Source organism: Eptesicus fuscus, chromosome 15 (genome assembly GCF_027574615.1).
Source record: "Eptesicus fuscus isolate TK198812 chromosome 15, DD_ASM_mEF_20220401, whole genome shotgun sequence".
In the NCBI taxonomy this organism is placed as follows: Eukaryota; Metazoa; Chordata; class Mammalia; order Chiroptera; family Vespertilionidae; genus Eptesicus; species Eptesicus fuscus.
The window spans coordinates 64,164,672-64,191,485 of record NC_072487.1 but is presented as its reverse complement, the minus strand read 5'-3'; the positions used below and the strand labels follow the sequence as shown (position 1 = coordinate 64,191,485).

The window sequence follows — 26,814 nt, the reverse complement described above, 5'->3', positions numbered from 1 at the left end:
TGCACCTTCCCTGCTTTTGTGAGTAGCTCATTTCACCCGCGGAAGGCTTTACTTGGGAAGTAGGACCTCGCGGGAGCTGAAATAAGCCTCCGCTGGTCCTAGTGGAACATGGCACGCTGCCCATCCCAACTGAGCTCTCGGACTCGAGCCCAGCCCAGTCGCTCCTCCCCGCCTCCAAGCTCCAGCAGCTGTCCCCGGAGTGCCCCGGGCCTCAGTTTCCTCGCATCTAAAGCAGGGAGCTTGTTTCCTTCCTGGGCAAGTAGCGAGGGTTGGCCAGGAGACAGAAGGTTAGCCCGAAGGCAGTGGAAGGCAGTGTCGCCATTCTCCCGGCAGCCTAAGGGAGGGGCCGGCGCTCCTGCCCCCTCCCTTCCCCCCTACACCCCTATCCCGGCCGCCCCGCCCCGAGGGCGGCTCCGGCCAGCGCCCTGCCCATCCCGGCCCACCGACCGCAGCGCTCTCGCCCGGCCCTCCCGGAACCAGCTGAGCACAGCTGGACCCAGCAGCCGCCGTCGCCAGCGCCGCAGCCGCAGGTAGGGGAAGGGGGCGGCTACGACCCGGGGCATCTGGAGATCTCGGTCCTATGGGTCCTCCCCCTCCCTCCCCACCCCCGGCCCCCATTCCGGTCTAGAGCTCCCCTCCCGGTCTGGCGCCTGGACCTCGGACGGCGGGGGCAACGCTGGAGAAGGGCTTTCTCTCTCACCTAGCTTGTCTTCCAGAGGACCAAGGAGGTTTGGGTTGGGGGGGGGGGGGGGTGGGTGGGTAGGCAGGGGAGGAGGGGATTGGGCCTCACCCACAGGCCCCGTTGTGCTGCAAACATCGACCCCGCCCCCGCGGCTGGTGGAACTGAGCCCAGGGCAACCTCGCAAGGCACTCGGTGTACCTGACCGGGGCTTGGAGGTAATCGCTCGCCCGAAGTCTGGGCGGTGGCTCCGCTGGGGAGCCTGCTCCACGAATTCTTGACTCCAGGGTAATATAATGCCTTTGCTTGCTCGTCCTGGGTGATGAGGAGCCTCCCACCTCCTTCCTCGTTCTGGACCCAGCACTGTTAGAAAGTTTTCCTTGCACTCGTGGGAAATCTTCTTGCATTTGCTACCAGTAGGTGTGGTCTTCTCAGTGCTACAGTATTTGTTCCCTTCCCTGACTCACAGGCAAACTTCTTTCAAAATTGAAGGTAGTGATTGGAATCTCCCTTTCTCCCTGGGTCCCCAGACCTCTGGGCCATGCCGAAGGGCAAGCCTGGGTCCTTGGAAGCTTTGGGACATCTTCTGTAGCCCCTCATCTGCCCAGACATCTACCCTTTATTCTGCCCTCACACCTTCCTCAGAGCAGAAGGCAGGGCTGCTGGGGGAGGTTCTGCTTTTGTTTGGCCTGGAGGACTTCTCAAAGACTTAGTCCTGCACATCCTGTTATCCCAGGATCACATTTTGACCAGGGCACCTCGACCTTTTCCTGCACTGTACTTTACAGTGAGCATAGCTTGCTGAAGTCTGACCCCAGCCCCATGCCATAGCTGAGAGAACTGAAGTGCGTTGAGAGTTTGTGACAGGCTCATAGTCACATAGTGAGGAAGGGGCAGGGCTGGGACCCAGTTCCAGTGGGCTCTCGGGTGACTCCTTCTAGCTGGTGGTACCTTAGACTCTTTTTTTTTTTTTTTTTAATAGTTTTTTGGTTTTTTAATCCTCACAAAGGATATGCTTAGAGAAGGAAGAGAGAAAGTGAGGGAGGGAAGAGGGGAGGGAGAGAGAGAGACATCAATGTGAGAGAGCAACATCAATCAGTTGCCTTCTGTAGCCCAGGTATGTTCTCTGACCAAGAATCAAACCAGCAACCTTTTGGTGCACAGGACTACGCTCAACCAACTGAGCCACTCCCACTGGGTCTTAGACTCTTTTTTTGAGTTTCCATTCACTAAGGGTACTTCTCCTCCACCCTTACACACACTTGGGGGTGCTGGTTGGTGTTCTTTGGGGATGTTAAGAGGAAGAGGCTTAGAACAGAGGAAGAAGGGAAGGAGAGGAGTCAGTGGGCATCCAGCTCCCTTGAGACTCCATTTTCCTTTCTGAGGCCTCACTATTTATAAATGCCAGGGAAATTGTAAACAGCCGGAGGAGCTTGAGTTGGCACTGGCGTGAGTTATACAGCAGCAAAGAAGGTTTCCCTGTGAATCAGGGAAGGAAACTTTACTCCAGAATTTTCCATAGTCTTTTTTATTATGGACTAATGTGAACTTGGAAAGCAGGCAGCTCCCTGGAGGGGAGGCTGCAGGGTTTGCCTCTCATGGCATTTCCTTCCTCCCTGCTTCCTTGATTCAGTACTCTTGGGTCTAGTGCCTTGTCCTGCGAGGGCCCAAGAACCCCTGAGGAGGACAGAGCTCTGTATCCTCAAGATACTTCCCATCTGGAGTGGTCGACACAGTCATGGGATACTGATAGTCTGTAAGAGGGGTGACTATGTCTGGGTGACCCAGGCCTCAGAAATGAGCAATAGTTTCCCAGGAGATAAAGAGATGGAGGGAAAAGACATTTTAAGAAACAGGAACAGCTTGTGCAAAGGCACTGAGGTTTTCTGAGCAATCCACTTGGCTATAATGGAGGATGGGGAAAGGGTAGAGTGATGGGAGTTGAGACTGAGTAAAGATGGAACTTGATTGTAAACTAAGGGTTTGGACTTCATTTTAAAGACAATGAGGAGTCGAGAAAGGATTTTTGGCTAGAGCAAAGATAAAAACTCTCAATCTGGTGGCGGATGGTAGGAGATGCATTGGATTTCCAAACTTGCCATAAATTTCATCTAAAAGCAGACAACAGGCTTATACCTATTGGATAAAGCTGCTAAGTTATTCTGAGTTTTGCTGTGTTGTTTTTTTTCTTCTTTTTTAAGCAAATTTATATTGTTAAAGATTCAAACATGGAGAAGAGTATAGAGTGACTTTCATCTCTCCAAACCCTCTTTTCCCCCAGAGGTAGTTACTGTTAACAGCTGTGTGTGCACTTGTGCCAAACTATTACAAGCAAGAGCTGTTGTTGATTGGCTGCCTTCACAACGTCTTGGCCATCCAGTGTCAGTAGGTTACTTCCCCCTGCTCATCTGTGTGGGTAGTTTGGGTCTTTCAGGAGAAATTGCCAAGTCATAGAAATGATTTATTCATGGTCTGTAGTCCTTAGCTGAAGCTTTGGTCTTTGATTTTCTTCAAGCAACTTTACAGCCTAACCCTACAATCTCTAAGGATGTACATATTCTTATTCGAGACTGTAGGACTGAGAGAAGTTAAAAGCACCGACTTGGGAGTGGAGCCACACTGTTAATTCTTCTGAGTGAACTTGGGCAAGTCCTGGCTCTCTGTAAAATGGGGGTGGAGGGGGGCGTTGATCTGCATCATAATCATAGAAAGCTGCCTTTTCGAATACCAACTGCTGGGACATTAATTACTTTGTTGATTCCTCACTACCATTCCGCTGAGGTCGAAATTATTATCCCTCTTCGAGAGGCTAAATAACGCGCCTTGGGTTGTGAGACTATTGGGTGATGGTACCAGGACTCCAGAGCTCTGATGAGAGAGCCAGAGATCTTAATCACTGCAGACATTCTCCAGAAGGTTCCATCTCGCTCTGACGTGAGTACTGATGGGGGAGTTTTGTTGTGGCTGTGACAGTGAACACGAGTCAGAGTGCATGGCTTGATCTTGTAGCAGAGAGGCCTGGAGGGGCCTCCCTGGGCTGTTTGTAAACACTTTTCTGTACTATCAAGAGGACTCCGGCTCACTTTTTCCTTTATTTCAGACAACGCAAGACTTGCCCAAGGTCACCTGTTGAGTTGGGAACCCAGCAAGAACCAGTCCTCTGTCCCTTTACCATTTGAGCCCATGTTCTGGAAAGTTTTCTGGGAAAGCCAGGAAAAGTGGAAGCCCCCCCACCCCTGCCCCACGGTTATTCCCTGAGAAAATGCCTGCAGAAGCAGGAAAAAGCAGGAGTTACGCATTTTGGGGGGCAGGGAAAGAAAGAGACCAGTGTTTAGGCAGCTGGGGGATGTTAAGTAAAAATATCTCCTCTCTTTCAAGTGCATGAGCGTGTGTCATATTTCAGCCTGATGTGGTTTGTGAGTTTGGAGACCACAGACAGGCTGGGTTCCTGCTGCTCTCGGGCTTCCCCTCTCTTCCTCATTCTGCCATTTGCCTGGGACCACATCAGCTACGTAAGGGCAGGGCAGAGAAAAGTGGTGAGCGTGGTCCTTCCTGGTTTTGCCACTGACAAAGCACGGGGTGACTTGTGCTAATATGTACCTTTCTCTGGGCCCCAGTGTTCACTCTGCACTAGTGGGGGTGGACAGGGTAATGTCAGGCTTTCTGGGTTCAGATGGCCTTGAGTCAGAGGGCTTTTTGCTCGGTGCAGGAACATGGGACCTGCACTTCTGGGAGCACAAAGTGAGCCCACAGCAGCTGTCTGTGTTTAAGTTACTTGTGCCAGTGCCAGCTGGAGAGTCGACCACTTTTCATGAATTTGGTCTTTGTGGACTGAATTGGTTGCCCCATTTTGCAGATAAGGAAGTTGAGGTCTGATTCATTTATGCATCCTATTCCCTGTTCTACAAGCAATAAGAATCATGGCCATCATATGTATGTAGGATGCTTACTGTGTGTGCTCACCTTTTGTCTATACTGTCTTGTTTAATCTTTTAACAGCCCTGTTAAAGAGGTGATAATGACTCAGTTTTACAGATGAGGAAACTGGGGCTTGGCCTAGAGAGATGAAATGACTTACTTTTTCTTCTTTGAGCCTCACAGGAGTCCTGAGGTTGTCATTATGGGCCCCATTTTACAGGTGAAAAAATCGAGGCCTGGAGATATGAGTTCTCTTGCCCAGGCCACATGGCCAGTTAGGTTCCTCCCTGGGCCCTCCATCCAACTCCTTCCTGGTGCCTTGTGTTTTCTGCCTCAGAAGGAGCCTCTGTGCCTCTTGCTTTCAATGCTTGGACTAAGGGATAACAGTTTTCTTCCTGGGCTGTAAAGCATCCCTGAAATGTTCTTTTCCCAAAGGGACTCCAGAAATGGTTTGAGCCATGGTGTCTCTCAGGGAACTCTGATGAAGGCACCACACCAGTGGGAATGGGTTCGTTGATTCTGCTGTTGAGCAAACAGCCTTATTACTTTCCAGCCTCAACAAGGATATCATGTGGGACCAGTTTATTTGCCAAGCAAAGAATATTTTTATGATATATGTAAGCTTTCAGGGTGGAGCCTAGCCCTTCATTTCCTTCCATAGCACCTATGGCTGGGCTGGGCCCTTGGTAGATACTGGGTAAATACTAGTTAATTTTTTTGGGAGTAGCAAAGTGCTACGGGTGGAATACCCATGGAATATGGGGCGATTTTTTTCTCCCCTCCTCCAAGAACCTTTTTTTCTTTTTCTAATTATAACAAATGTTGATGATAGGAAATTTGGAAAATAAAAAAGTATAAAAAATAAGAACTGTCTATAATTCTGCCAACCAGAGATAATCACTGCTAACATTTGGGCACATTTCCTTCCTGATGTTTTCAGTACTTTTTTTTACCCTCACATAACTGTGGTCATACCACATTTATAATTTTCTATTCTGACTTTTTGTTTCTTTCAACAGTATAACATAAATATTTTCTCATGTTTTTCAGGACTGTAAGTTTAATTTTTGTTGTTGTTAATCCTCACCGAGGATATTTTTCCATTGATTTTTAGAGTGAGTGGAAGGGAGGGGGAGAGACGGATAGAGAAAAACACCCATGTGAGAGAGAGACATTGATTGGTTGCCTTCCGCACACGTCTGACCAGGGCCAGGGATTGAGCCTGCAGCTGAGGTACATGCCTTTGACCGGAATCGAATCTGGGACTCCAGTCAGCAACCCGACGCTCTATCCACTGAGCCAAACTGGCAAGGGCTCTAAATTTAATTTTTAAATAATTTTTAAAGTATACTATAACATAAGTAGATAAATGCATGTCTATTGCTATTTTAAACCTTTTGTTCCAATAGTCCAGGGAATTAAAGAAGTGAAATTATGCATTTTATTTGTAAAAAAAATCAGGTTTTACCTTTTTATTATGAATATATGTGCTGATCTGACTTAATCACTCTATAATTATATCTGAGGAATGAATATACTGTGTTTCACTTAACTGACCCTCTATCAGTAGGCATTTAGCCTGTTTATAAACAGTGCTGCAATGAACATACTATTGCTTACATTATTCTTTTTTCATTATTTCTTTGAAGGGTACCCAAGAATTGGAGTTTCTGGGTCAAAATGATGTATTTTACAGGTTTTGCTACATTTTGCCAAGTTGCTGCCCAGAAAGGTTGCAGCCATTTTTATTCTCACCAGCCATTTTTATTTTCACCAGCCATGCATGAGGGTGACTTTGTGGGAGCCTCAGAAGCTGGTTATCAAAATTCTAGCTCAGGGACCATTTACGGAAATATCATACTTCATTCATTCTTTTAGCAAATGCATTTGCACAGTTCAGCATCAGTAGAATATAACGGTTAAGATCCGGGCTGAAGAGGTAGAGAGACGCTGGTTCTCATTCTAGTTTCTGCTTGGCACTTGCCATAAGACCTTGAGCTTAAGCCAGGTCACTGCTCTACCTCTGTGCTTAGAGCGGAAGGGCTTGACTTTGTGTCCCCTTGACTTTGTTGTGACTGTGGTGACCCTCAGCTGAAGACCAATCTCCTGACTCCCTTCTCACCTCAAAACAGTTTCCGGTCTTCAACCTTTAGAGTTTGGACCTTGGGAATCGCCTGGCCCCAACCCCTTACTTCATGGCTGGGGATCCTCAGGCTCAGAGATGGCAAGTGAGTTTCCTGAAGCACACAGCAAAAACCTAACCAGTTTCCCTCCACTTTGCACAGGAAGAGTCTAAATCCCTGTTCAGGGCTCAGACAAGACCACAGATCTCTCTCTCTCTCTCTCTTTTTTTTTAAAGATAGTGACCTTACTTCTTCTTCTTTTTAATATGTATTTTTATTGATTTCAGAGAGGAATAGAGAGATAGAAACATCATTGATCAGCTGCCTCCTGCACTCCCCCCACTGGGGACCAAGCCTGCGATCCGGGCATGTACCCTTGACCAGAATCGAACCTGGCACCCTTCAGTACGCAGACTGACCACTGAGCCAAACCAGCTAGGGCCCCCAGATCTCTTAATGTCTTATCTTTGAGGCTCTTCCTACCCATTGTATGTGCCTCCCTCTTCTCTTCCCAAACACTGAGTCGAACTATTTGGTCCACAGCTATGAGTTTCTAGAATCTGAACAGCCCTTGAAATATTTTGCTGCCTAATATCGCAGCAAAGTAGGGCCAGCTCTTCTCTAAGAGAGCGTGACTCAGTAGGAAGCAATCTGAGGGGGGAGAAATACAGCTGTAGGACCTAGCATTTGGCTTAAACATTTCCACCTGAAGTTTTTATATTTAAGACTGTAAACAGCAATTTCAACCTATAGATTGCAAACTATAGCCCTGGGGAGCCCCTAGATTGTTTTTGCATGCCTCTGAGCTGAGTGGTTTTTACATTTTCAAAAGGTTGTTAAAAAAATGTACACAAAATAAAAATCCAAACCCAAACCAGGAAGAATATGCAAAAGAGAAGGTATGGGGCCTGCAAAACCTAAAAATATTTACTGCCTGGCCCTTTACAGTAAAAGTTTGCTAACCCCTGATCTAGAGTAACCACAGCTTTATGTTTTTCTCTAGTGAGCAAGAGGCCTGGCCTCATATCTTGAAATTTAGTCAGACCAAGATGTAGGGCAGGCAGCCTGACTCGGAAGGAACTTTCGCCCAGACCTTCGTGGTGTGACTGTCAGCACATAATTTCACTTCTCTGAGCTTTGCCCGTCCTTCACCACATGGGGACAGTGATATTGCCTGGCAGAGTTATTGTGAGGATGCGAGATGATGTATGTCAGAGTTTAACACTTGGCAAGTGATCAAGAAATGCTAACTGTTCTCACTGGGTGGCCGTTTGAACCCTTCTGGCATTATTGGTCAGATACCATGTTTCTCCCATCAAATCTGAAGGTCCTCCCCGTGAGCTGGGAGCAATCTTTTAGGAGAAAAACACTTCTGCTCCAGTCACCCCTACCCCACACCCCAGGGCAGAAAGCTCCTCTGTGGTCACCTTCTAGACAGATGGGGTTCCTGGGAGCTTGCATACTTTCACTAATGGGGAGCTCTCTACCTGAAGACCAGCCTTTGCACTGGTGGGCAGCTCTGACTGTTAGAAAGTGCCTCCTCTCCCTATGCTCTAAGATGTAATTCATCAAACAGCCACTTAGCAAGCCTGGGCTGGGATCTGAATGCCGGAAGGAGCCGCCTCTCTTTATGGCTCTGTCTGGGGTGTGTGGGCGATGGACTAGAGTCAGCGGTTTGTGGACCTTGTTTTTAAGTTGCTGCAGCTTTTAAGTCCAAAATGGAAAACAGACCAACTTGTAGTTAGCTGGGGCTAATTCTAATTCTAAACCCAGCCAATTTTAAAACTCTGGGGCTCCCTGTGCCCAAATGCTAGAAAAGAGTGCAATGCTCTTTTAGCCTATAGATGGCAGCACCTGCACTCTTAGCCAGCTCTGTGTGAAGGTGTGCATGAGTGTGTTTACACGCATGATTCACTAGTTTCTTCCTTTAGTGAATCTTGAGCTGTTGTGGCCCCAGCCCTAGGCTAGGTGTTGGGATACAAGGGAGCAGATCTTAGTCTAATGGGGGAGGCTACTTGGAAACAGATCATAATACAGTATGACAGGGAAGACAAGAGGCCTGTGGGATCTCAGATGAGCTCAACCTCTAAGGGGAAGGGGAGTCCAAGAAGATTTCCGGGAGGAAAGCTGGGCTTGATCAAAGTGGAAGAAGAAAAGAAGAAAGAGTTCTGAAACAGGGGAAGCAGTCTGTGCGAAGATTAGACGAGGAATTAAGGAACAGAGTGCAGCTGTCTGGCTGGAGCTTGGGTGTGTGTGTGTGTGTGTGTGTGTGTGTGTGTGTGTGTAGGGGTGGTGGGGAGACAGGAACTGGTGAGAGTTGAGGCTCCAGGGGCTATGGTGGGGGCAGGGGGAAGATCATACATGATGTCGAATAGTGTGTTAAGGATCTTGGACTATCTGGGGGCCATAGGGAGCCATGGTGGAATCTGAGCCAAGGAGTGACATGGTCTGGGCTTGCTCTGAGGAGACTGCACTTAGGGAAGGAGAGAGGAAGTGGGAGGACCAGTTATGAAGCATTGCAGTCATCTAGGTGAGAGGTGATATTACTTAGACCAAGATGTTGGCAGTTGAGGGGAGGGGGAGAGAAGAGGATGCAAGGACTCAATGGTGTTGGAGGCAAGAGTGACAGAGAAGGGGAGGTTGAAAAGAGCGGTGCCCTGGTGTCTGGCCTAGTGTGAGTGGTGGGTGGTGGTGCTGCTGCTGAGATGGGGAGCACTGGGGGAGGAACAGGATGCACTTGGGAACAATTGTAGCACCGCCAGTGAGGATGAAGGTGTGATTTGGAGGTTTGTAGAAAAGAGGGGAGCTGGATTTGAAAGTCTCATTCTCTCACAGAGTTAACAGAAAGTGAAAGGTCATTAATCATTGGCAGGAACAACAAAACCCAGCTCTGCTTTGATCTGTCCTACATGGAAGGCCCACAGAGGTGGCATTTAATACCGACCTAGGGCCCAGATAAGGGTCCAGCCTCCTTCCAGATCTCCTGCTGTGCACCCGTGCCACTCACAATGCAGAAATCCATCAGGAATGTCTGGGCCATTTAATGTCAGCTGAGAACAAGGCCCCTTTTGTGTCTGAATCCCAGGAGCCTGTAGGGCCTTGCTCCATTTGGGAACCTGCGCTCTCTCTTTGGCTTGGAGAAGCTGGTTAGGGCAGAGAATTTTTCCAATGTAGGCAGGAGCCAGCTTACTTAGCTGTCCCTGGATGCAGATGACTGGGACTGTGGGACATGAGGTTGTCCATGAAAGGTGTGTGTGTGTGTGTGTGTGTGTGTGTGTGTGTGTGTGTGTGTTTGTGTTCCGGGGGATAGAAGGAGGGACTGGGAGGCTGGGCTGCTCAACCCTAGAACCCACATAGTCTGGTCCTTCATTCAGTCACCTAGCATATAGCCAGTGGTCTGCAGTTTGCCAGGCCATGTGCCAGAGCCAAAGCTTCAGAGGCAAAGCAGTCTGACGGAGCTCATAGTCTGTCTGATGGCAGAGAAAGACCTGTCACCAGGTACTGATAACACAGTCTTGCAAGAATAGAATGATACTTAGCCATACAGGTAGGATTATGGCAGGTAAGCAACTTGGGTCCCTGAACTACACAAGTTCAGGATGAGAAAGATACAATTTCTAGAAAAAGACTTAGGATTTAATTAATAATCAGAGTAAATATATGCACTGTTCAAAACCCTTGACATATTTTATCTAATTTAGTCCTTATAATGACTCTGTGGAGTGGGTTCTAACATAATCCATTTTTTACAGAGAAGGAAATTGAGACTCAGAGAGGTGCAGTAACGTGGTCAAGCTACATAGTTAGTTAACTGAAGGACCTTCGTGTCTACCTCCAGAATCCTCAACCACTGCTCTGAAGTTGATTGTAAGGGTTATAAGCTGAATTCATTCATGCAGTGGGATTACTTTAAATGCTAATGGGACTTTAGGCTGGATTAATAGAGGCATGATATCTGGAATGATAGAGGTGAGCTTGCTTGCTGTGGATAGAACTCATTAGAATGTCTAATTCTGGGTCTTTTTAAAAAAATTATTTTGGGAGGGACAGGATTTATTTGGAGTAGATCAGGGAAAGAGTAAGGGAAAGGACACCCTGGTCTCAGGAAAAGCTGGAGGAAAGGGGCTGTATAACTTGTAGAAGACTGAGGGCCCAGGACCACTGTTTTCAAGTCCCCAAAGAGCCACTGGGAAACAGGATGACAGACCTGTCCCTGGGTGACCGCAGAGAGAGATTTTAGCACACCCTAATGACAATTTTTTTAAACCAGCCAAACTCTCCAATAGAAGGTCTTGAAGCCTTGGCAGGAAGTGAGTGCCCCATTGTTGGAGGTGTGCAAATAGGGGCTGTGTGACCCTGGTAGTGGGGCTGGAGAGAAGTGGACGCTTTTGATTTGACCAGATGACCTTGAGCCCTTGACACTGAGAGTCTTGGTCCTTTATTTACAGGTGGTGCTGACACCTGCTTGTGCAGCTTTTGCCGTGGTCCCAGCACCTGCCCCTGGAACAGCCCCCTTCAGCCTCTGAGCCCTGCAAGGTAGGTCGAGTAGTGCAGACCCCGAGTCCTCCTAAACTCGGGAAGTCTGAAGAGGACAGTGGGAGCAGTGCTGGTTGCCATAGTGGATTCAAAGGTAGTTTCTGAGGTGTTTCTAGTTAAGCTCTGAGTACATTTCTGCCCATTACCTCATTTGCTTCTCACCTGCCCTTGAGAGGGCGACCGGGCAAGGGTGATCCTGTGAGAAAGAGGCAAGGACTGACTAGGCTGGGTGCCAGGGTGCCTGGGCCTCCACCTGGCTGTGCTGCTTGCTGGCTGTGTGACTGTATGTCAGTTGCTTTCCCTGTCAAAGGCCTCTTTTGGCTCTTTTGTAAGAGGGTGGATTTCCCTGAGGAAAAAGGAGATGCACGGATTCTCCACAGGAGGTGAGAGAATCTGGGGTGTGGCTGCCAAGTCTCTGCTTGTTGACTGGAGGAGGAGAACCTGAGGAGTGTGAGTCACGGGGAAGGGGATGAGTCAGCGCCACCTGGGGACCGCTGGCAGGGCTGGCAGGGTGGGGCCACCTGGCTATCGGGATTCCCAGGTGACCCTCCCAAGTGACCTGCTGAAGTGGGCTGAGATCCAAGGGGTGGGGTGCCGAGTCCTGGGCTTTTTCTGTCTTCTCTCCAGAAGCAGGAGACCCTGGTTACTTCCCAGCTTGGGCCTCGGTTTCTCTGCCTAAAAAAATGGGTGTGTGGGTCTCCCCTGCACCCACCTTGCAAGTTGTAGTGAAGACTGCACAAGCTCGTAGATGCTGAAGGGCTTTGTGAGCTGTGAAACAGGAAGGATCCCTGCTAGGGAACTAACCTAGCTTCTAACGCTGGAAAGGAAGTGAATTTCTAACAGCAAGGATCTGGAGAGCCTGGAAAATACCCTCCAGCTCATGACATCATCCTTGGTTGCCAAAAAGAGAAGGGGCTGAATGCCTACAGGCTTACTCATTGGTGGCCCAGCTGACTTCAGGGGGTGACAGCGACCACAGACAGAGCTGTTCCTCTTTCCCAAAGCTGAGATGAAAGGGCCTTCTGATGGTCTCCAGAATGCTTTGTCCTCAAAGCCAGGGTTCCTAGAAGGCCCACCAGGCCCAGAGAGGGGACTTGTCCCACTTCAGCCGAAGCCTGTTGTTCTGCTGAGCAAGGAGCAGCCCTGATGCTGCCCAGAGTGGAGGGATGGGGGCCGGTCTTGGTTCTACAGCTCCAGCTTTTGGGACTGAGCCCTGACCACTCCAGCTCCTAAAGCTGAATTGCCTTTAACTAATCTGTCACCAAAGAGTGTTACTCTCTGTTCATGCTGTTGGTGACAATGACACAGACCTGTCTTCTGCTTTCCCCACTTGTGCAGTCCCTGCAGGGCCAGGCTGGCTCAGGCCCAGATGAGTACCTGTTAACTAAGCTTGGCTGGCTCAGCCCCCGCACTGTGCCCACCTCATGCCCACTTCTGCTGAACTTGAGTTCAACCAAAGAGGCCCCATTGAGCTCCTGCTTGTCCAAATCCCGTGGTGTTTCCTCAGATCTCCATGTACCACCTCCTTGGAGCAGTTGAGAACATTCAAGAAGCTCTCTCCCCTCTTTGCTTCTGGGAGGCTGCACCATCCAGTTTATCTCCATTTCCCTGGCTTTCTCTGGACTCTGCTTTTCTGTCTCTAATGTTCACCAGGATTCTGACCACCATCTTGTCTTGAGTTACATTGTAGGTCCACTCGTTCGTTCACTTACTCACTCATTCATGGGTGTATTCACTTGACATATTGAGGCCTTGACTGGGTGTTGGAGAGCAAGGTTTTTCCATCCCTCGTGATCTTGTAGTCCTGGGTCTTACAGTAAGTCATTACACACATAGCAAATTTATTTCTTCAGCCATAAAGGAGACAACCAGGGTTATGAGCGCATATGGGATTGGGTGGGTGTGATGGAATTCTATCTGGACAGATGAGGGAGGCTTCCCTGAAAAGCCCAGACCTAAAGAGGGAATGGAAGGTGCTGTGTGAGCAGGGGAAGGAGCACCCAGGCAGCGGGAACAGTATGCCGAGGCTCTGAGACAGGAGGTCCCTTGTGGAGTTGTTGGGGACCTAACGGAAGGGAGCTTGGTGGGACAAGGGCCTGGAGACCATATAGCACCTTAGTCATGCAAGCCCTTGGGGACCTTGGTTAGAGTTTGGATTTTATCCTAAGCCGCTGGGCCTTGGTTAGAGTGTGGATTTTATCCTAAGCCGCTGGGAAATTTTAAAGTAAGGGAGAGATTTGCCCAAATTTCATTATTAGAACCCTGGAAAGAGATAGACCCAAGTCCCACGCTAATAAACCCCAAAGGTGTAATGTTTGGTCCTTCCACACTGTGGCGTTCTGACGCTGTGCCTCAGATGAGGCTTGGTCTTGGGCAATCTTGGCAAATGCGCACTTCCCAGCATTCTCTGGGCTCCTTGCATTTTTTTCATTGCTGAGCTTCTGAATGGAGAGGGGCGATGAATCAGACCTGCCCTGCCCTCGGAGATCCAGAATTGTGGTGGCTGAGCCTGGAGTCTTTGGGATAAGTCCCAGAGGAGCCAGGGAGGCCTTTTCCTCCTGAGTCAAGCACTAGGCTGAGGGCGCGTCGGACTTTCAGGCAGTCACATGTGCAAAGGTTTGGCCACTTGAAGCCACTGTGCTTGGGGCCTAGTGAGCAGTGCTGCTGCAGCAGGAGTGTGGGGTTGAGGTGGGGAGTGGCAGGAGATAACAGGGAGTGCAGGGCTAGGAGAGGCATTGAATGTCAGGTGTGGATCCTCTGGGTGCCAGGAAGCCATGGACGCATTTTCAGCTGGAAGTGGCTTGATTGACAGGATTTGAGCAGGAAGGGTGGATCAGAGGGGTTAACGCTGTACGCTGGTTGGAAAGAATGAGTATCACTAGGTGAAGCCTTCTTTGTCACTCCCACTCACCTATACACAAACACAGTAAAACACTCAATCCCTTTCTGTCCCCAGCCCTTGTTGGGTTGTTTCCCCATTGGTTAAATCATGGGAGCTGCCCTGTGTTGTTTTACTGCAGCACTGAGGTTTGGTTATACTATACTGGGCTCCAGAAGCAAACAGGATGAACCTGAAGCATCACTCTGGCTTGGCTTGCACTGTGGCCCTTGACATGTCTCTTAACCCCTCTCAGCCTCAGTTTCCTCATATGTGAAATGGGGGTGATCATAGGGTCGTTGGGGATTGAGTGATGGGGAACTCAAGTCCTAAGCATATGCCTGATGCATAGGGATGGCTGTTTTTATCTTTATTTCCCCATTGGTTGCTAACGGCTCAGACCATGTCGTAATCTGCCCTTTGGGGAGTCCTTCTCTGCAGCCATAAAATCTGTAATCTGAATTGAGAACAAGGTGTTCCCTGCAGCCCTGAGGAGGCCTCTAATGGGACTCTGAGGGGTTTGGAAATGCCTTTACATTTCCCACACTGGGGTCTGGCCCGGCTGGGCTCAGAGGGCTGGATGAGATCTTATTTGTCTCTTTAGCTGCAGCTCTCAGCACAAGGCTGGCCTATCTTGGTTCTCATTAACACTAAACAAAACAGTTTTAAATTTAAAAAAGTCATAGACTTTGAGCATTGTCTTGCCAGCACCTTCATCTCATGGCTGGGGCCCAGAGGAGAGTGACTCATCCAAGGTCAGCCAGCCCTTTAGTGGCAGGGATTGGACCTGTTCATTTCTCCTGGCTCCAATATGTATTGCAATTCTAATTTTTAAAATGCGGATAATTAAAATTTCAAGTCAGCTGGGGGAGGGGTAACAATGGAGTAGGCATTTTGGGTTTAGGGGCTCCCCAGACCATTCCAGAGAGCATCCTGACTACAAAGGCCTTAAGGATATCATCCAACCTCCTTAGTTTACATTTTGGGAAACAGGCCCAGAGAGAGGTGGTAGCTTGCTGTGGGTCCCCAGAGAGTGGGACGCAGAGAAGCAGTCACAAGGCCCACTTTCAGTAATAAGCAGTAGGTGGGCGGCTCTTGCCCCAGCCCACTGCCTCATGTTGAAATGTAGAAGTGGAGTGTGAGCAGTGGTTTCCTGAGGAAGTTTTGGTTTTTAAGTGTGTCAAGGAGAAGGACCATTTCCAGAGCTGTGTGTGCCCATGTGATATCTGTGGAGTTGGACCTGGCACAGTTATTTCAGACCAAAGCCACAGGCTCCTATTTATAGGCCGATGTGATTAGGTTGATGTGGTCAGGAGAGGCCTGCCTGCCCTCGGCCCAGCCCAGCTATGGACGGGGAAGAGGCCCTCGGGGGCAATTCTGACCCATGGGTGAGTAGTGAGGGATCTGGGTGGTCCCTGAAGCCTGCTGGGAGGTGGGGCTCTAGGGAGGCCTCAGGGGAAGTCCCAGTCCTGACTCCCAGTTTAGCTGCCTGCAGCAGGCCCTCTACAGAGATGAAACCAGTTCCCATCCTGTTCTCTCCCTGTTTAAAAATCCTCCCTGTCTGAGATCAGTTCAGGACTCCTACTAGGCCTTCCTCACCCACATGCCCAGGTCTCCACCCCAGGCACACCTCCTCAGTGTTTGTATTTCCAGTGTGAGCCACATCTCTGAGCCTTTGCTGTTCTCTCCACCTGACTTGCCTGTACCCAGTTTCCCAAAAACAAACCTTCGCTCATTCTTTGAGCCTCTGCTCAAATGCTCCTCCTTTGTGGCTTGTCAGGTCCTGGGTGCTCCCTGCTTGTATCACCTGAGTGATACCCGAGTTCACGTGTGCTGTCCACGGGGCCAGGAAGTCCTGAGGCACGACCCGACTCAGAGGAAGAAAAGGAGCAAGGCACTTGTGGTTGAGCACCTTCTGTGGTCATTCACTTGACATGTTTAATGAAATGCAACCTGCATGCCACTCTGCGCAGCACATGTGTTTCAAAGGTGTGTAGGCATGAAAGTAAGACTTCAAGGTCAGATAGTCCTAATTCATACTTTGCCCTGCACTTCCTAATAGTCATCCTTGGTCTGAACCTTTAGAGCTTCAGTTTTCCCATCTGTAAAATGGAAATGATGCTACCTATGGGTTTTGGGAAAGCATTGTCAACAAGACAAAGCTTATAAGTACTTATGTTCCCTGGTCCATAATGAGCTTCTTTGTGCAATTATGGTACTATTTACAGGTGGGGAAACCAAGGCTCAGTACAGTGAAGCACTGTCTCTAAGGCCCCACACAAGTCAGTGGCCAAGAGGAGAGACCAGGTCTTGGTCCTGGCCTCCAACTCCACCCTGTGTTCTCCTCTCCTCCCTCTCTTAGCCCCTTGGGCCTATTTTGTTCGCCAGATCAGGGGAAGCTTTGTTTGGGGATTGTTTTTCCTAAGAAGTTTCCTCTGTGGGGCCACTGGATGACTCAGAGCCCTGAGTCACCCGAGGAGGCTAAGGGCCAGGATGGAGTGGGGGAGAGAAGAGGAGGGGAAGGAGAGGAAAGACAAGGAAGGGGGCCCCCAATTCCAGCCCTGGCTCTCCCATTGCTTGGCCTCAGTTTCTGCAAGTGTGAAAGGAGATGTTGGGCTTTGGTAAATGGTTTCCAGTCCAGCCTGAGCCGCAGAATCCCAGATTTCCTGGGCCCCACCCTGACCTACCCTCAGAGGCTGGGCGTGGGGCCTGGGAATCTCGGTTTTCTGGAACTCCCCGCGTGATTCTGCTGCACACCTGATCTGCAGAGGTGTTTGGGCACCCAGCTGCTCAAGGCCACCCCCGGCAGGGCCTCAGAGTGGTTGCCAGCCTCTGCGGGCTGTCTCCACTAACTCACAGAGCCATGCCTCGCTGGAGGCTTTGTCCGAGTGGTGCATGGGCAGTGCATGGGCTTTTTTCCTTTTTAAAACAGTTTTATTCAAGTGTAATTTACATGAATTGGTGAAGTAAACTTATGTATAATTTATATACATATATTTACCCAGTTTAATTAATTCAGTGATTTTTAATAAATTTACAAAGTTGTGCCTCCATTCCCACAATTCCGTTTGAGAACATTTCTACCACCCCTCAAGAAGCTGTGCCTGCTTGCTGACAATCTCCACACCCACCCCGTAGCCCGTCACCAATCTGTCCTGTCTTTCTGAATGCCCTGTGTGCACCTCCCAGCTTCACCCTTTCTGGCTGTGTGACTTCGTGCAGATGATTGCCCCTCTCTGAGCCTTGGATTTCTCCTTTGTAGGAGAGGGAAAACTATCCTCCTTAAAGCTTATTGTTTGAATTTCACTGATGTGGTAGAGTGTGTGATATATGGCAGGAGCTGGGGAGTGGGAGCCTGGCATGCAGTACCTGGGACATAGTACAGGTACCAGGACATCGCACTAGCAAACATTTTACAGACTCACGCTGTGCCAGGCACTGGGCTAAGCACCTTAAATGTACTATCTCTTTTAATTCCCATAACAGCACTTATTAGGTGAGTGCCAATATCATTCTTATTTTATAGCTGGAGAAACTGAGGCATTGAGAAGGGAGGTAACTTTCCCAGGTTGCATAGGTAATGGTGGGTAGGGGTGGGCGTCTATCTCCAGGCTTGCCTTCCTTAACCGTCACCTGAAGATGGGAATCATGGCTCAAGAAATACCATTTGTGAGCCCAGGACAAGGTTCAGGGCACACACTTTTAAGGGATAGGATGTGATACAGTGGACACCGGATTCAAAAGATGGCATGTAGTACAGAGTGCATCAGGTACCGGATGTGACATGGTGCATGGAGCAGGATCCAAGGAATAAGTGACATGGGACACAGGACATGGGACATGCATCAGGGTAGTCACGCACACAAGGTATGATGAACCCAGGGCCTGGTATGGGGCATAGAGAGCATGCATGGCATATGTGATGCTGGACAGGGTACATGGGGACATGGTACCCAGGGTATAGTGCTTGAGCTTCAACAATGGGCACAAAGAGACCCTTTTCATGTCAGTGCCTGGGGCCCCAGCATGCAGTGGCAAAATCCAATTTTCTCTTCTCACAAACACCCATATATGTTTTTCCTCCTCCTCCCTGTCTCTGATGCCAAAGAGTATGTGTCTACCAGAGGACTGGGCCCCAGAGTACATCCCATCATCCCACCAGCTGAGACGGAGCTCAAGGCTTGGGGCCAAGTGCATGGCTGAGGAAGAGCCTGCCAGGCCCCCAGATCCTTGTCTTTCAGAGGCAGCTGTGAGCACTAGGGCCAGAGCCCGGTAATTTTCCTGTAAGCCATCCTCCCTCCTGCTCCCCTCCCTGGCTGCTGCTGCTGGCTGTAAACACTGCATTCCAGTGCTTAGGAGAAAAAGCTTAGCGGAGAGAGCCAGCAATGCCACTGGGGTTGCTGGGGTGGAGGTGCAGGGAGGAGGCAGTGTTTAGCAGGCTGGTGGTTCCTGAGCCCTCCTGGCACTCACTCCTTTATCTTGTCTCATCTGCACAAGCGCCCCCAATGAGACTGAGACTCAGAGAGACCAAGAGCTTGCCCATGGTCACATACAGCCAGAGGCGGATGGAGTCTAGACTCCAGCTCTCCTGGAGGCAGGAAATTGAGGCTGTATAGAGGCAAGGTTAGGTGGAGTGGAGGCTGTTGATGGGGGATCAGCAGGTGATGAGGCTGCAAGAGGCTGGGGAGTCTTGTCTGCTTTCAGTACGCACTGGGGACTGTGGAAAGGTCTTATATAGGAAATAATACAATCTTTAGGTATAATGGGAGAGTCGGAGGCCGTGAGGAATCTGGTGCAGTGGGACCAGAGGAAAGGTGGGGACCCAGAAACAGGACAGTGGCTGGGTTGTGGGGTGGGAAGCGAATGTGAAACAGGGGGTGCGTGGGGTTGAGCATCGCAGCTCTGGCCTCAGCCCTTATGTGTAGTCCTGGATGGCTGACTCTGGTTAGGCCCTGCCTCTAAGAGTGTCCCAGGGGGTTCTGGAAGCCCCAGAGGTTCAGGCACTTGGACACCCAGAGGAGGATGCTGGTGACTGGTGCCTGAATGGAGGTGAAGTGGGAGCACACCTGGGGAGAGAAGACCACACGTTTTGGAGCCCTACCGTGTGCCAGGCTTGTTTTGTGTGCTGGATCATTTACTTCTTCCATCTGGATACGATTGTCCTCTGAGCTTGGAAAAGAACAAAAGCATTCCAGTGCCATACTTCTGTTTATATTTAAGAGGGGAGAGTACTTTAAAATCCTACTAAAAGGGAAAGGATTCGTAACAATAACAAATATCTTTGAAACTCTGGAAATTCTACTGCAGTTAAGAATTTGAGAGCAATTGCAACGAATCTCTAATCATGCTATAACAGTTGGAGTTTTCCTGTAACTGATTTTTACTAGTATCAAGGGCTGGCAAGCCTGTGACATAGTCTCATCACTCTGTACCCAAGGACACAGGCTCAGAGAGGTTGAGTCACTTGCCCAGGGTCACCCAGGTAGTGGGTGGCAAGGCTGGGTTCAGATGGTGACTCCAAAACCTTTGTTCTTTTGGGTGGGAGTAGACGGGAGGAGAGGAGAGGGTGTCGTCAGGAGAGACTCGAGGAGGGGATGGGAGGCAAGGCAGGCTCCTTAGATTCTGGTTTGAGGTTCTCTCCTGAGGTTCCTTCCCATCCCTGGCACCAGCCACTACCCTGGGCTCTGGGCCTTGGTTGGGACCCTCCAGCCTTCCCCAGTTTTGGATATGGGAACACAGAGGTAGAGCTCGGGGGTGGGTATGAGGGGTGTGACCTGTATGTGTGCACGGCCTGGGAGCTTACCTTTGGACGTTATGGTTATTGAGTGCCTGCTGTGTGCCAAGCACAGTGCCCAGGGCTCCCAGGCACCCCACAGGGTAGGAATCATCGCCCCATTTTACAGAAAGGAAATTGAAATTCTGCAGAAAGCCTGTTTGCCAAGTCCCGCATCCCCCCCTCCATGGTAGGGATTTGGGCTCTATCCAAATTCATCCAGACATTCCCTGTATTCTCTAGGCTGGAAGGTGAGGCACCCCTCCCCCTGTTGGTCACTTTTGGCATCCTGAGCTTACAGAGGCTCAGCCCCTGCTCCTGGGGAAGAAAACTGGCATTTTGAACATCTATTTTCTGCCAGGCATGGTCCTAGGATCTTTCACATTTATTCAATCCTTTCCTCTTGCCTTGGAGAAATTTTATACCTAAGGAACTTGAGTCTCAGAGAGAGAACTTACCCAAGCCCCCAGCTAACAGCGATCATAGTTTCCTTTGTAGGTGTATACTTTGCCCAGCTCTGTGCTAAGCCCAAATGTATTTACCTGGTAAAATTCCCACAGCAACCCTAGGGAGGCATTATAATCCCCATGTTACAGATGAGAAATGGGGGCTCAGAGAGCAGAAGGGACTTGCTCAAACCACACAGTTAGAAAGTGGTGGGTCAGGCAGGGACTTCAACCCAGATTTTCCTGGAGGGAGCTCCTTCTAGTCATGCACATTGTTTTCCTCCCTCTTGGAAAGCCCTTCCTCTGTGGCGCAGGGAGCTGCCTCCTGGGCTCCTGCTCCTGCTGGCTCTGGCTGGGGCATCTTAGGCCCTGTCTTCCCAGGAGGTTTGCTGGTGGAGATTCTGTTCCGTCTTCTACTGGTCCTGCAGCCACAACACCTGCATTTGGGCCTCCGTGACTTGCTGCTGATGTGTTTGTGCCTGGGCTCCCCTGTTGGTGGGCTACAGGGTACCAGAGTGGCTAGGCTACTTGTTTGAAGCTATTTGCAGCGCAGCTGCTGGCCCAACCCTTCCAGGACCAGCTCCTCCCCCAGGAAAGGGGAGACAGAATGTAAAGTGGGCCCTGGCAGGCAGGGTGCTGGGCTTGCACCCATCACCAAATCTGGCTGCTTCCAGGGCACAGGGTCAGGAAGTGGTGGGGTCTGGCCTCCTCTGAATGTCCTGCCCTGGCTCTCAGCACTATGTGGGGTTGCCTCCGGAAGCTGGGAAAGGGCCAGTGGCTCTGGTCCCTGGGATAGTTGGCTTCCTGGAGGTGTCTTGAGCCAAGCCCCGCTGGCTGTCCCCCCGACAGCTGTCCACACCCGGAACAGACTGTGCCAACATAGAGGTCCAGCTGGCCCTTCCAGTGAGCCCTATCATGTCATGGAGACAGGCCTCAGCTCTGGCCTGGTCGCCAAGAGACCTGAGTCCCAGCTCTGTTCCTCCAAGTACTTGCATGTGACTCTGAGAAGTCACGCTCTCGTTCTTGGTGTCATCATCTACAGAGAGAGGATGGACTAAGGCTGCTAATGAGTCCTACTGTGTGTAGTGGACTCCAGCAGTCTCTCTCCAGAGCTCCCAACTGTCCTGCAACTGGGCATCACTCTAGCTATTTACAAATGAGTGGCCCAAGACTCGGAGAGGGACAGTAATTTGCCCCAGGAAACACAGCCCAGACCTGATCTCAAGAATCTCACTGTGAAGTCTAACCTTTCTCCTGCCCCACTGCTGTCATGTGGTGTGTCAGGGCTGAACAAAGGCCTCTGCAAAGAAACCAGACAGTTCAGGAAGAAGGGGACTCACTGTTGGGGAGCTCATACTGTGTGTCGGGCCTTGGGCCTCCTTGCTGCCCTGTGAGCTAGGCATCATTCCAATTTAAAGATAAGGAAACAGGCCCTGGTCACAGAAACTGAGTCTCCCAGATTCTTAAACAAGCCTCCTTCTGAGTCCATGGGGCTCTCCAGACCTCACTGAAGTCCTGTCCAGTTTCACTGGGTTTCATAACTGGCGTCTCTGTTTACTGACCATTGTCCTAATTAGCAAAATCCCAGCCAGACGGGCGGGAGCACCGAGAGAACAGCCGTGAGCCAGAAGGCAAACAAGCTCCGCGAGAGGGCTTCCCATGAGTGACCGGCTTCTCAGAAATCAAGAACAACAGTGTTTGGGGTGAAGAGAAAAGAACAGGGCGGTGTCTCCTAGGCTGGCCAAGACTTCTTGTACACTGTGGCTGGGGGCGGAGGGTGAGGCCGCTGTTTCCGGACTCTTGTAGCTGCCTTGGGAGGTCCAGAGACAAACCTGAGGTCCCAGAGGGGTGCAAGGAGGAGCTAGTTGTGGGGGTCTTGGGACCAACTACAGGGGAGGGATGTGGGTTGTACAACTCCTCTCTGTGGCTTATACTGAGAAGCTGCCTAACTGTGTGGTTGGCACTGGGCAAGAGCCAGGAACAACCAAGATCAGAGGTGAAGGGGACCTCTGAGGTCCAGAGAAGGGAAGGAACTAGGATCTGCTCATATAGTGAGTGGTGGCAGAGCCAGGCTGCCTCCCAAGACAAAAAAAAACTATCCCTGACCTGAGTGCCCAGGAGTGGCATAGAATATAGGTGCCACAGTCCATCTTCCACTCAGTGGCCACAGCCTGGGGACCTTCCTGGGACATGCCTTTGTCCTGGGTGCTCACACAGGTATGTGGGGGGCTAGAGGGCTTTCTTGATGCAGCCTCCTGCCCTGATCTGGAAGGTGTGGTGGGGATGGCTGCCCCTGAGACTCCTGGCTGCCAGGCTTGGCTTGGGTTTCACTGGTTTAGCAACTGTAACCCTTTACCTGGAAAGGACACTGTGCTCCCTGCCTGGGCCGGATGGTGCCAGGAGGTCCTGTTTGATCTCCCCAGACCTCACTGAGCTTGGGGACTGGAGCCAGCCGCACTTGTGTTTGAATCTCAGCAATGCCTCTTTCCGGCCGAGTGGCCCCGAGCAAGTAACTGAACCTCCATTTATGGGAACTTTAATGCCCCTTTCCCCTGCTATGAAGAGACTCAGTCTTGGACCCCCCTCTACTTTACTCCCTTGCTTCTCCCAGAGATGTCTTGGCCCAGAGGAGAGGTGGCATGCTGCCACGGGTGATGTGGTGCCTCCTGCAGGTCAGGGGTCCTTGATCGTCAAGTTCGGAAGGACCTGTGGAGGTGACCTGGTCCCATACCATTTTACAGATGGAAATCCTGAGGGTCAGAGACATGTAGATTCTGGATATGGTTGCAAGCCAGTATCTGGGAATACTGAGCTGGGAATAACATAGGGGCCTACCCCATCTTTACAATGGAGACCCTGAGGCCCAGAGGAAGATAGAGACTTGCCCAGAATCACCCAGGAAGTCAGTGGCGGAGCCAGGCCTAGCCCCGGAGCCTCTTCTTTTACTCCTAGGGATCTTGTTCTTGCACCAAAATCCCCTCCACTCTCCTGAGTGCATCCTCTTTCAGGCAGGGGGCAGCATAAGACCATGCTGCCCCCATCACAGGCTCACACATCACTGCCCTGTAGCGAGTTCCTAGGCTGCGGGCTCTCTGGGGCAGGGGCCAGGGCTCCTTCACCAGGTTTCCAGTGTTGAGGGACCAGGCTCCAGAACTATGTGGCGGGCAAAGCTGCAGGGCCTTTGTGATCATTAACCTGAGAGCCAGTGACCCTGGACTGCTTGTCAGACCCCTGGGGCCAAGGCCAAGCCATAGTAGCCCTCTGTTAATCAGCAACTGAGGATGTCAGGGACACACTGCTCCAAGAAGGGACTGGGCAGCTGCCCGCTCAGGTCAGCCTGAGGGCTGGGATGACAAGGACATTTCTTCCTACTTGTTTGGATTTTCCAAATTGTCTAATGAGCAGCCATAACTTTAAGCATATTTAAAAATGTATTATTTCTAGATCAGTGTTCTGATAAAAAAAAACAACTATATTGAATACATACTTGTAAGTAGTTTTTAACCTACAGCAGGTTTTTTTTTTTTTTAAGCAAGTATTGAGGTATAATTCACATACCATAACAATTCACCCACTGTAAGCAAGCGTCCAGCACTCTGAAGTTTAGTAGATTTTTGGTTATTTAATCATCACCATAATCCAGTGTTAGAATGTTTTCATCACCCTGACATGTTTCCTGGTGCTGACTCCAGCAACCCAGCCACTCACTGCAGCCTAAGGCAGCCGTGGCAACATCTGAGAGGGAAATTCTCCCCATAAGGATGTTTGCAAAAACGGATACCCTTATAAAAAAGAGGAGAGGAGCCAATAGTTGTACAATTTGCTTTTTGCCCTTGGAGATCTTGCCATGCTTATTGAGTGCCTACTATGTGCCAGGCACAGCCAGATCTAACTTGTTCTGTTTTCATAGCTGCAGAGTGGCCCATTGTATGGCGGCTCCATAATTTATGTGACCAGGAAATTTGGGTCCTTTCCAGTTTTCTTCAAACAATGCCGCAGTGAACATCCTTGCACGTATATTTTTGTGTTCCTTTGTAAGTCATTCTGAAGGACGTGGATCTGTGGTTGCTTTGTGTGTTTTGAATTTGGATAATCAAACTGCTATCCAGAGAGGTGACATGAGAACTGTGGGGTTTTTCTTATCTTCTGAAATGCCTATGGAGACGGAAGAGCTCTCTGAATTTAGGCCTGAGCTGGCCTCCGCAGGCCCTGAGAACTCAGCATCTCCCCGTGACACCCCCCACCACCCCACTCACTGGGATAAAGTGTAGAGTCTTCTGTGTGGCAGACAGGCCCCTGTGACTCCTGCCACCCTCTCCAGCCTCATCTTCTCTTGCTCGCTTGTTTCAGACTGGATCCCTCCGTTATTCGCTGCGTGTGCTCTTGTGTTTGCTTGCCCTTTGCCCATGCTGTTCCCTCTCTGAAAATGCCTTTTCTTCTTAATCTCCCGCCTTCCTGTCCTTCAACACCCAGGTTACAAGTCCCTTCTCCATGAAGTCTTATAATCCTTACACTCTGAATCATCTTCTCTGTGTGTGTGTTCCTTTAGTCCTTTATCTGACCTACAGACCCCCTTAAGTACAAGGAAGCTATGGTGGATGGAGGGCAAACTTGAGCCAGACTAAACAGAAGCTGGGATCCGGGAGGGGCTGGGACAGGTGGCTATAGCTGTGGGGAAGGAGGACGGGAACTCCCACTTACCTCATTGTCAGCCAGGCCATTTTCACACATTGAGACTGATTTAATCCTCAGCAACTACTGTACCCCTTTAGTAGATGAGGTGACTAGGCATAGAAAGGGAAAGTAACTTACACACAGTGGAGGTGGGAATCAAAGCCAGGTCTCCAACTCCCCAGTTCTCTTTCCAGGCAGTTGGGAAAGGAATTCTGGGAGGCAAAGAGACCTTGGAAATAGAGAAGCTGAGTCCAGTAGGGCGGTGAGAGGGAGGAGAGAGGGGTTGGCGGGACTAGGTGAGTCTGAATAGCACTTCTAACCCGAAGACTGTATGCCTCAGGAGTGGAGGCTGGAGGAATGGGAAAGGGGCCTGGGAATGGGGAAGAGACTTAAACCTTGTCTTCTCCGGGTCGTGTGTGTGTGTGTGTGTGTGTGTGTGTGTGTGTGTGTGTGGGACAATAGCTAGAACCTAGAACAAACAAAACAAAAAGCCCCCAAACAAACCAAAATTAAAAAACTAGAAACAACTATAAGAAGCAACAGGGATTGTTACTTAAGACATGAAGGTTAACCCTGAAATCATCAGCTAAAGGGGGGTAGATGTGGTTGCCCTGGGGAGAGGTAAGTGGGGTTGAGATGGAACAACTTTGTACAAATATGTGACTTTAAATCTTGATAAAAATTACCATTTTAAGAATAAAAACTTTTTTGATCGTCTAATCACTATTTTGTACACCTGAAACCAATACTAAATAATACACACACACAAAAAGAATAAAAATGTTTTAAAAAGAAGGAAAGAGGGTGGTCTTGAGTAAAGTAGAATCTGCATTCTCAGGAGGTGAAAGGTCGGCCCACCCCTCCCTGAGTTCTATTGGCTCATGGGTCCAGTCTGCCCCTGGCTGGTGGGAGGCTCATGCTGCCTAGGTGGGCAGGCCACCCAGGCTGCCTGGGTTCAAATCTTGGCTGTACCATTTCCTAGTGTGTGCAGGTTGCTTGACTATTCTGCATGTAGTTTTCCTCTCTGTAAAGGATAAAGAATGTTTTGAGGTGTCAGCCTTCATATAACATGTGGAACTACTTCAGTAACTACTGAAGATGTTAGCTGCAGACGTGGGAGGGGTCTTGCGTGGGTCACACAGGAGCCTGAGCTGGGCTCTCTGCTATTCGTGAATGCATGCGCCCATTTAGTGTGCACCGAGTTAGCTCCTGCTGTATGCCAAGCCCTGTGCCTGGTCTCCAGCCCAGAGCTGGGGTAAAGGAGTGGCCACGCCCAGTCAGTTCGGGGTGGAAACCCGAAGTCTCCAAAATCCAGGCCAGATCCCGCCCCTGCCGGTCCGCAGGGGCCGGGTCCTGCCCCAGGCACTCCCTGCGGGGCGGTCCCGGCTTGGGCGGGATGGGCCGGCAGCTACTTAAGGTCGGCGACCCGGAGTGGGCGGCTGTCGACTGGGTCTTCTGCTGTCGTCCTCGCTACCATGGCTCCGCAAAGCTCCGTGCCGGCAATGCTCGGCGCGCTGGTCCTGGCGCTGTGCGCGCTGTCGTCGCCCGCCGGGGCGGCCACCGCGTCGCGAGGGGCGACCCAGGCACCCGCGACCCAGGGGCGGGTGAGTGCCCAGGGTGCTCGGGGCTCCCGGAGTAACTCTCTATTGTCAGTTCTTTCAGATACAGCGCTAGGAAAAGGGGAGTAATTCAGGTCTAGAATGAACAAACTGTTTTGTTGTTTTGTAAGTATCTCTTGCTGCTTCCCGGGCTTCTGTGGACGGGGGTGGGAGCCGTGCTGACCTGGC

General features: G+C 50.3%; 1 protein-coding gene across 3 annotated transcripts in view; it reads left to right on the top strand.

Annotated features, from left to right (window-relative positions):
- The first annotated feature begins 488 nt into the window (after nucleotides 1-488).
- Nucleotides 489-26,814, top strand: part of GSN (gelsolin) — a 48,021-nt gene continuing 21,695 nt past the window's right edge. Inside the window, exons 1-2 of one of the 3 annotated variants that reach the window (XM_028161451.2) lie at nucleotides 489-530; nucleotides 11,169-11,256. Coding sequence is in view for 2 of the 3 variants with exons in the window: in XM_008152134.3 (XP_008150356.3) it covers nucleotides 26,503-26,631 (129 nt within the window). In the remaining variant the exon portion in view is untranslated. Of the gene's footprint in view, nucleotides 531-11,168; nucleotides 11,257-26,502; nucleotides 26,632-26,712; nucleotides 26,752-26,814 lie in introns of those variants that run through there. The other 2 variants (XM_008152134.3, XM_008152137.3) reach the window with 2 other exon arrangements.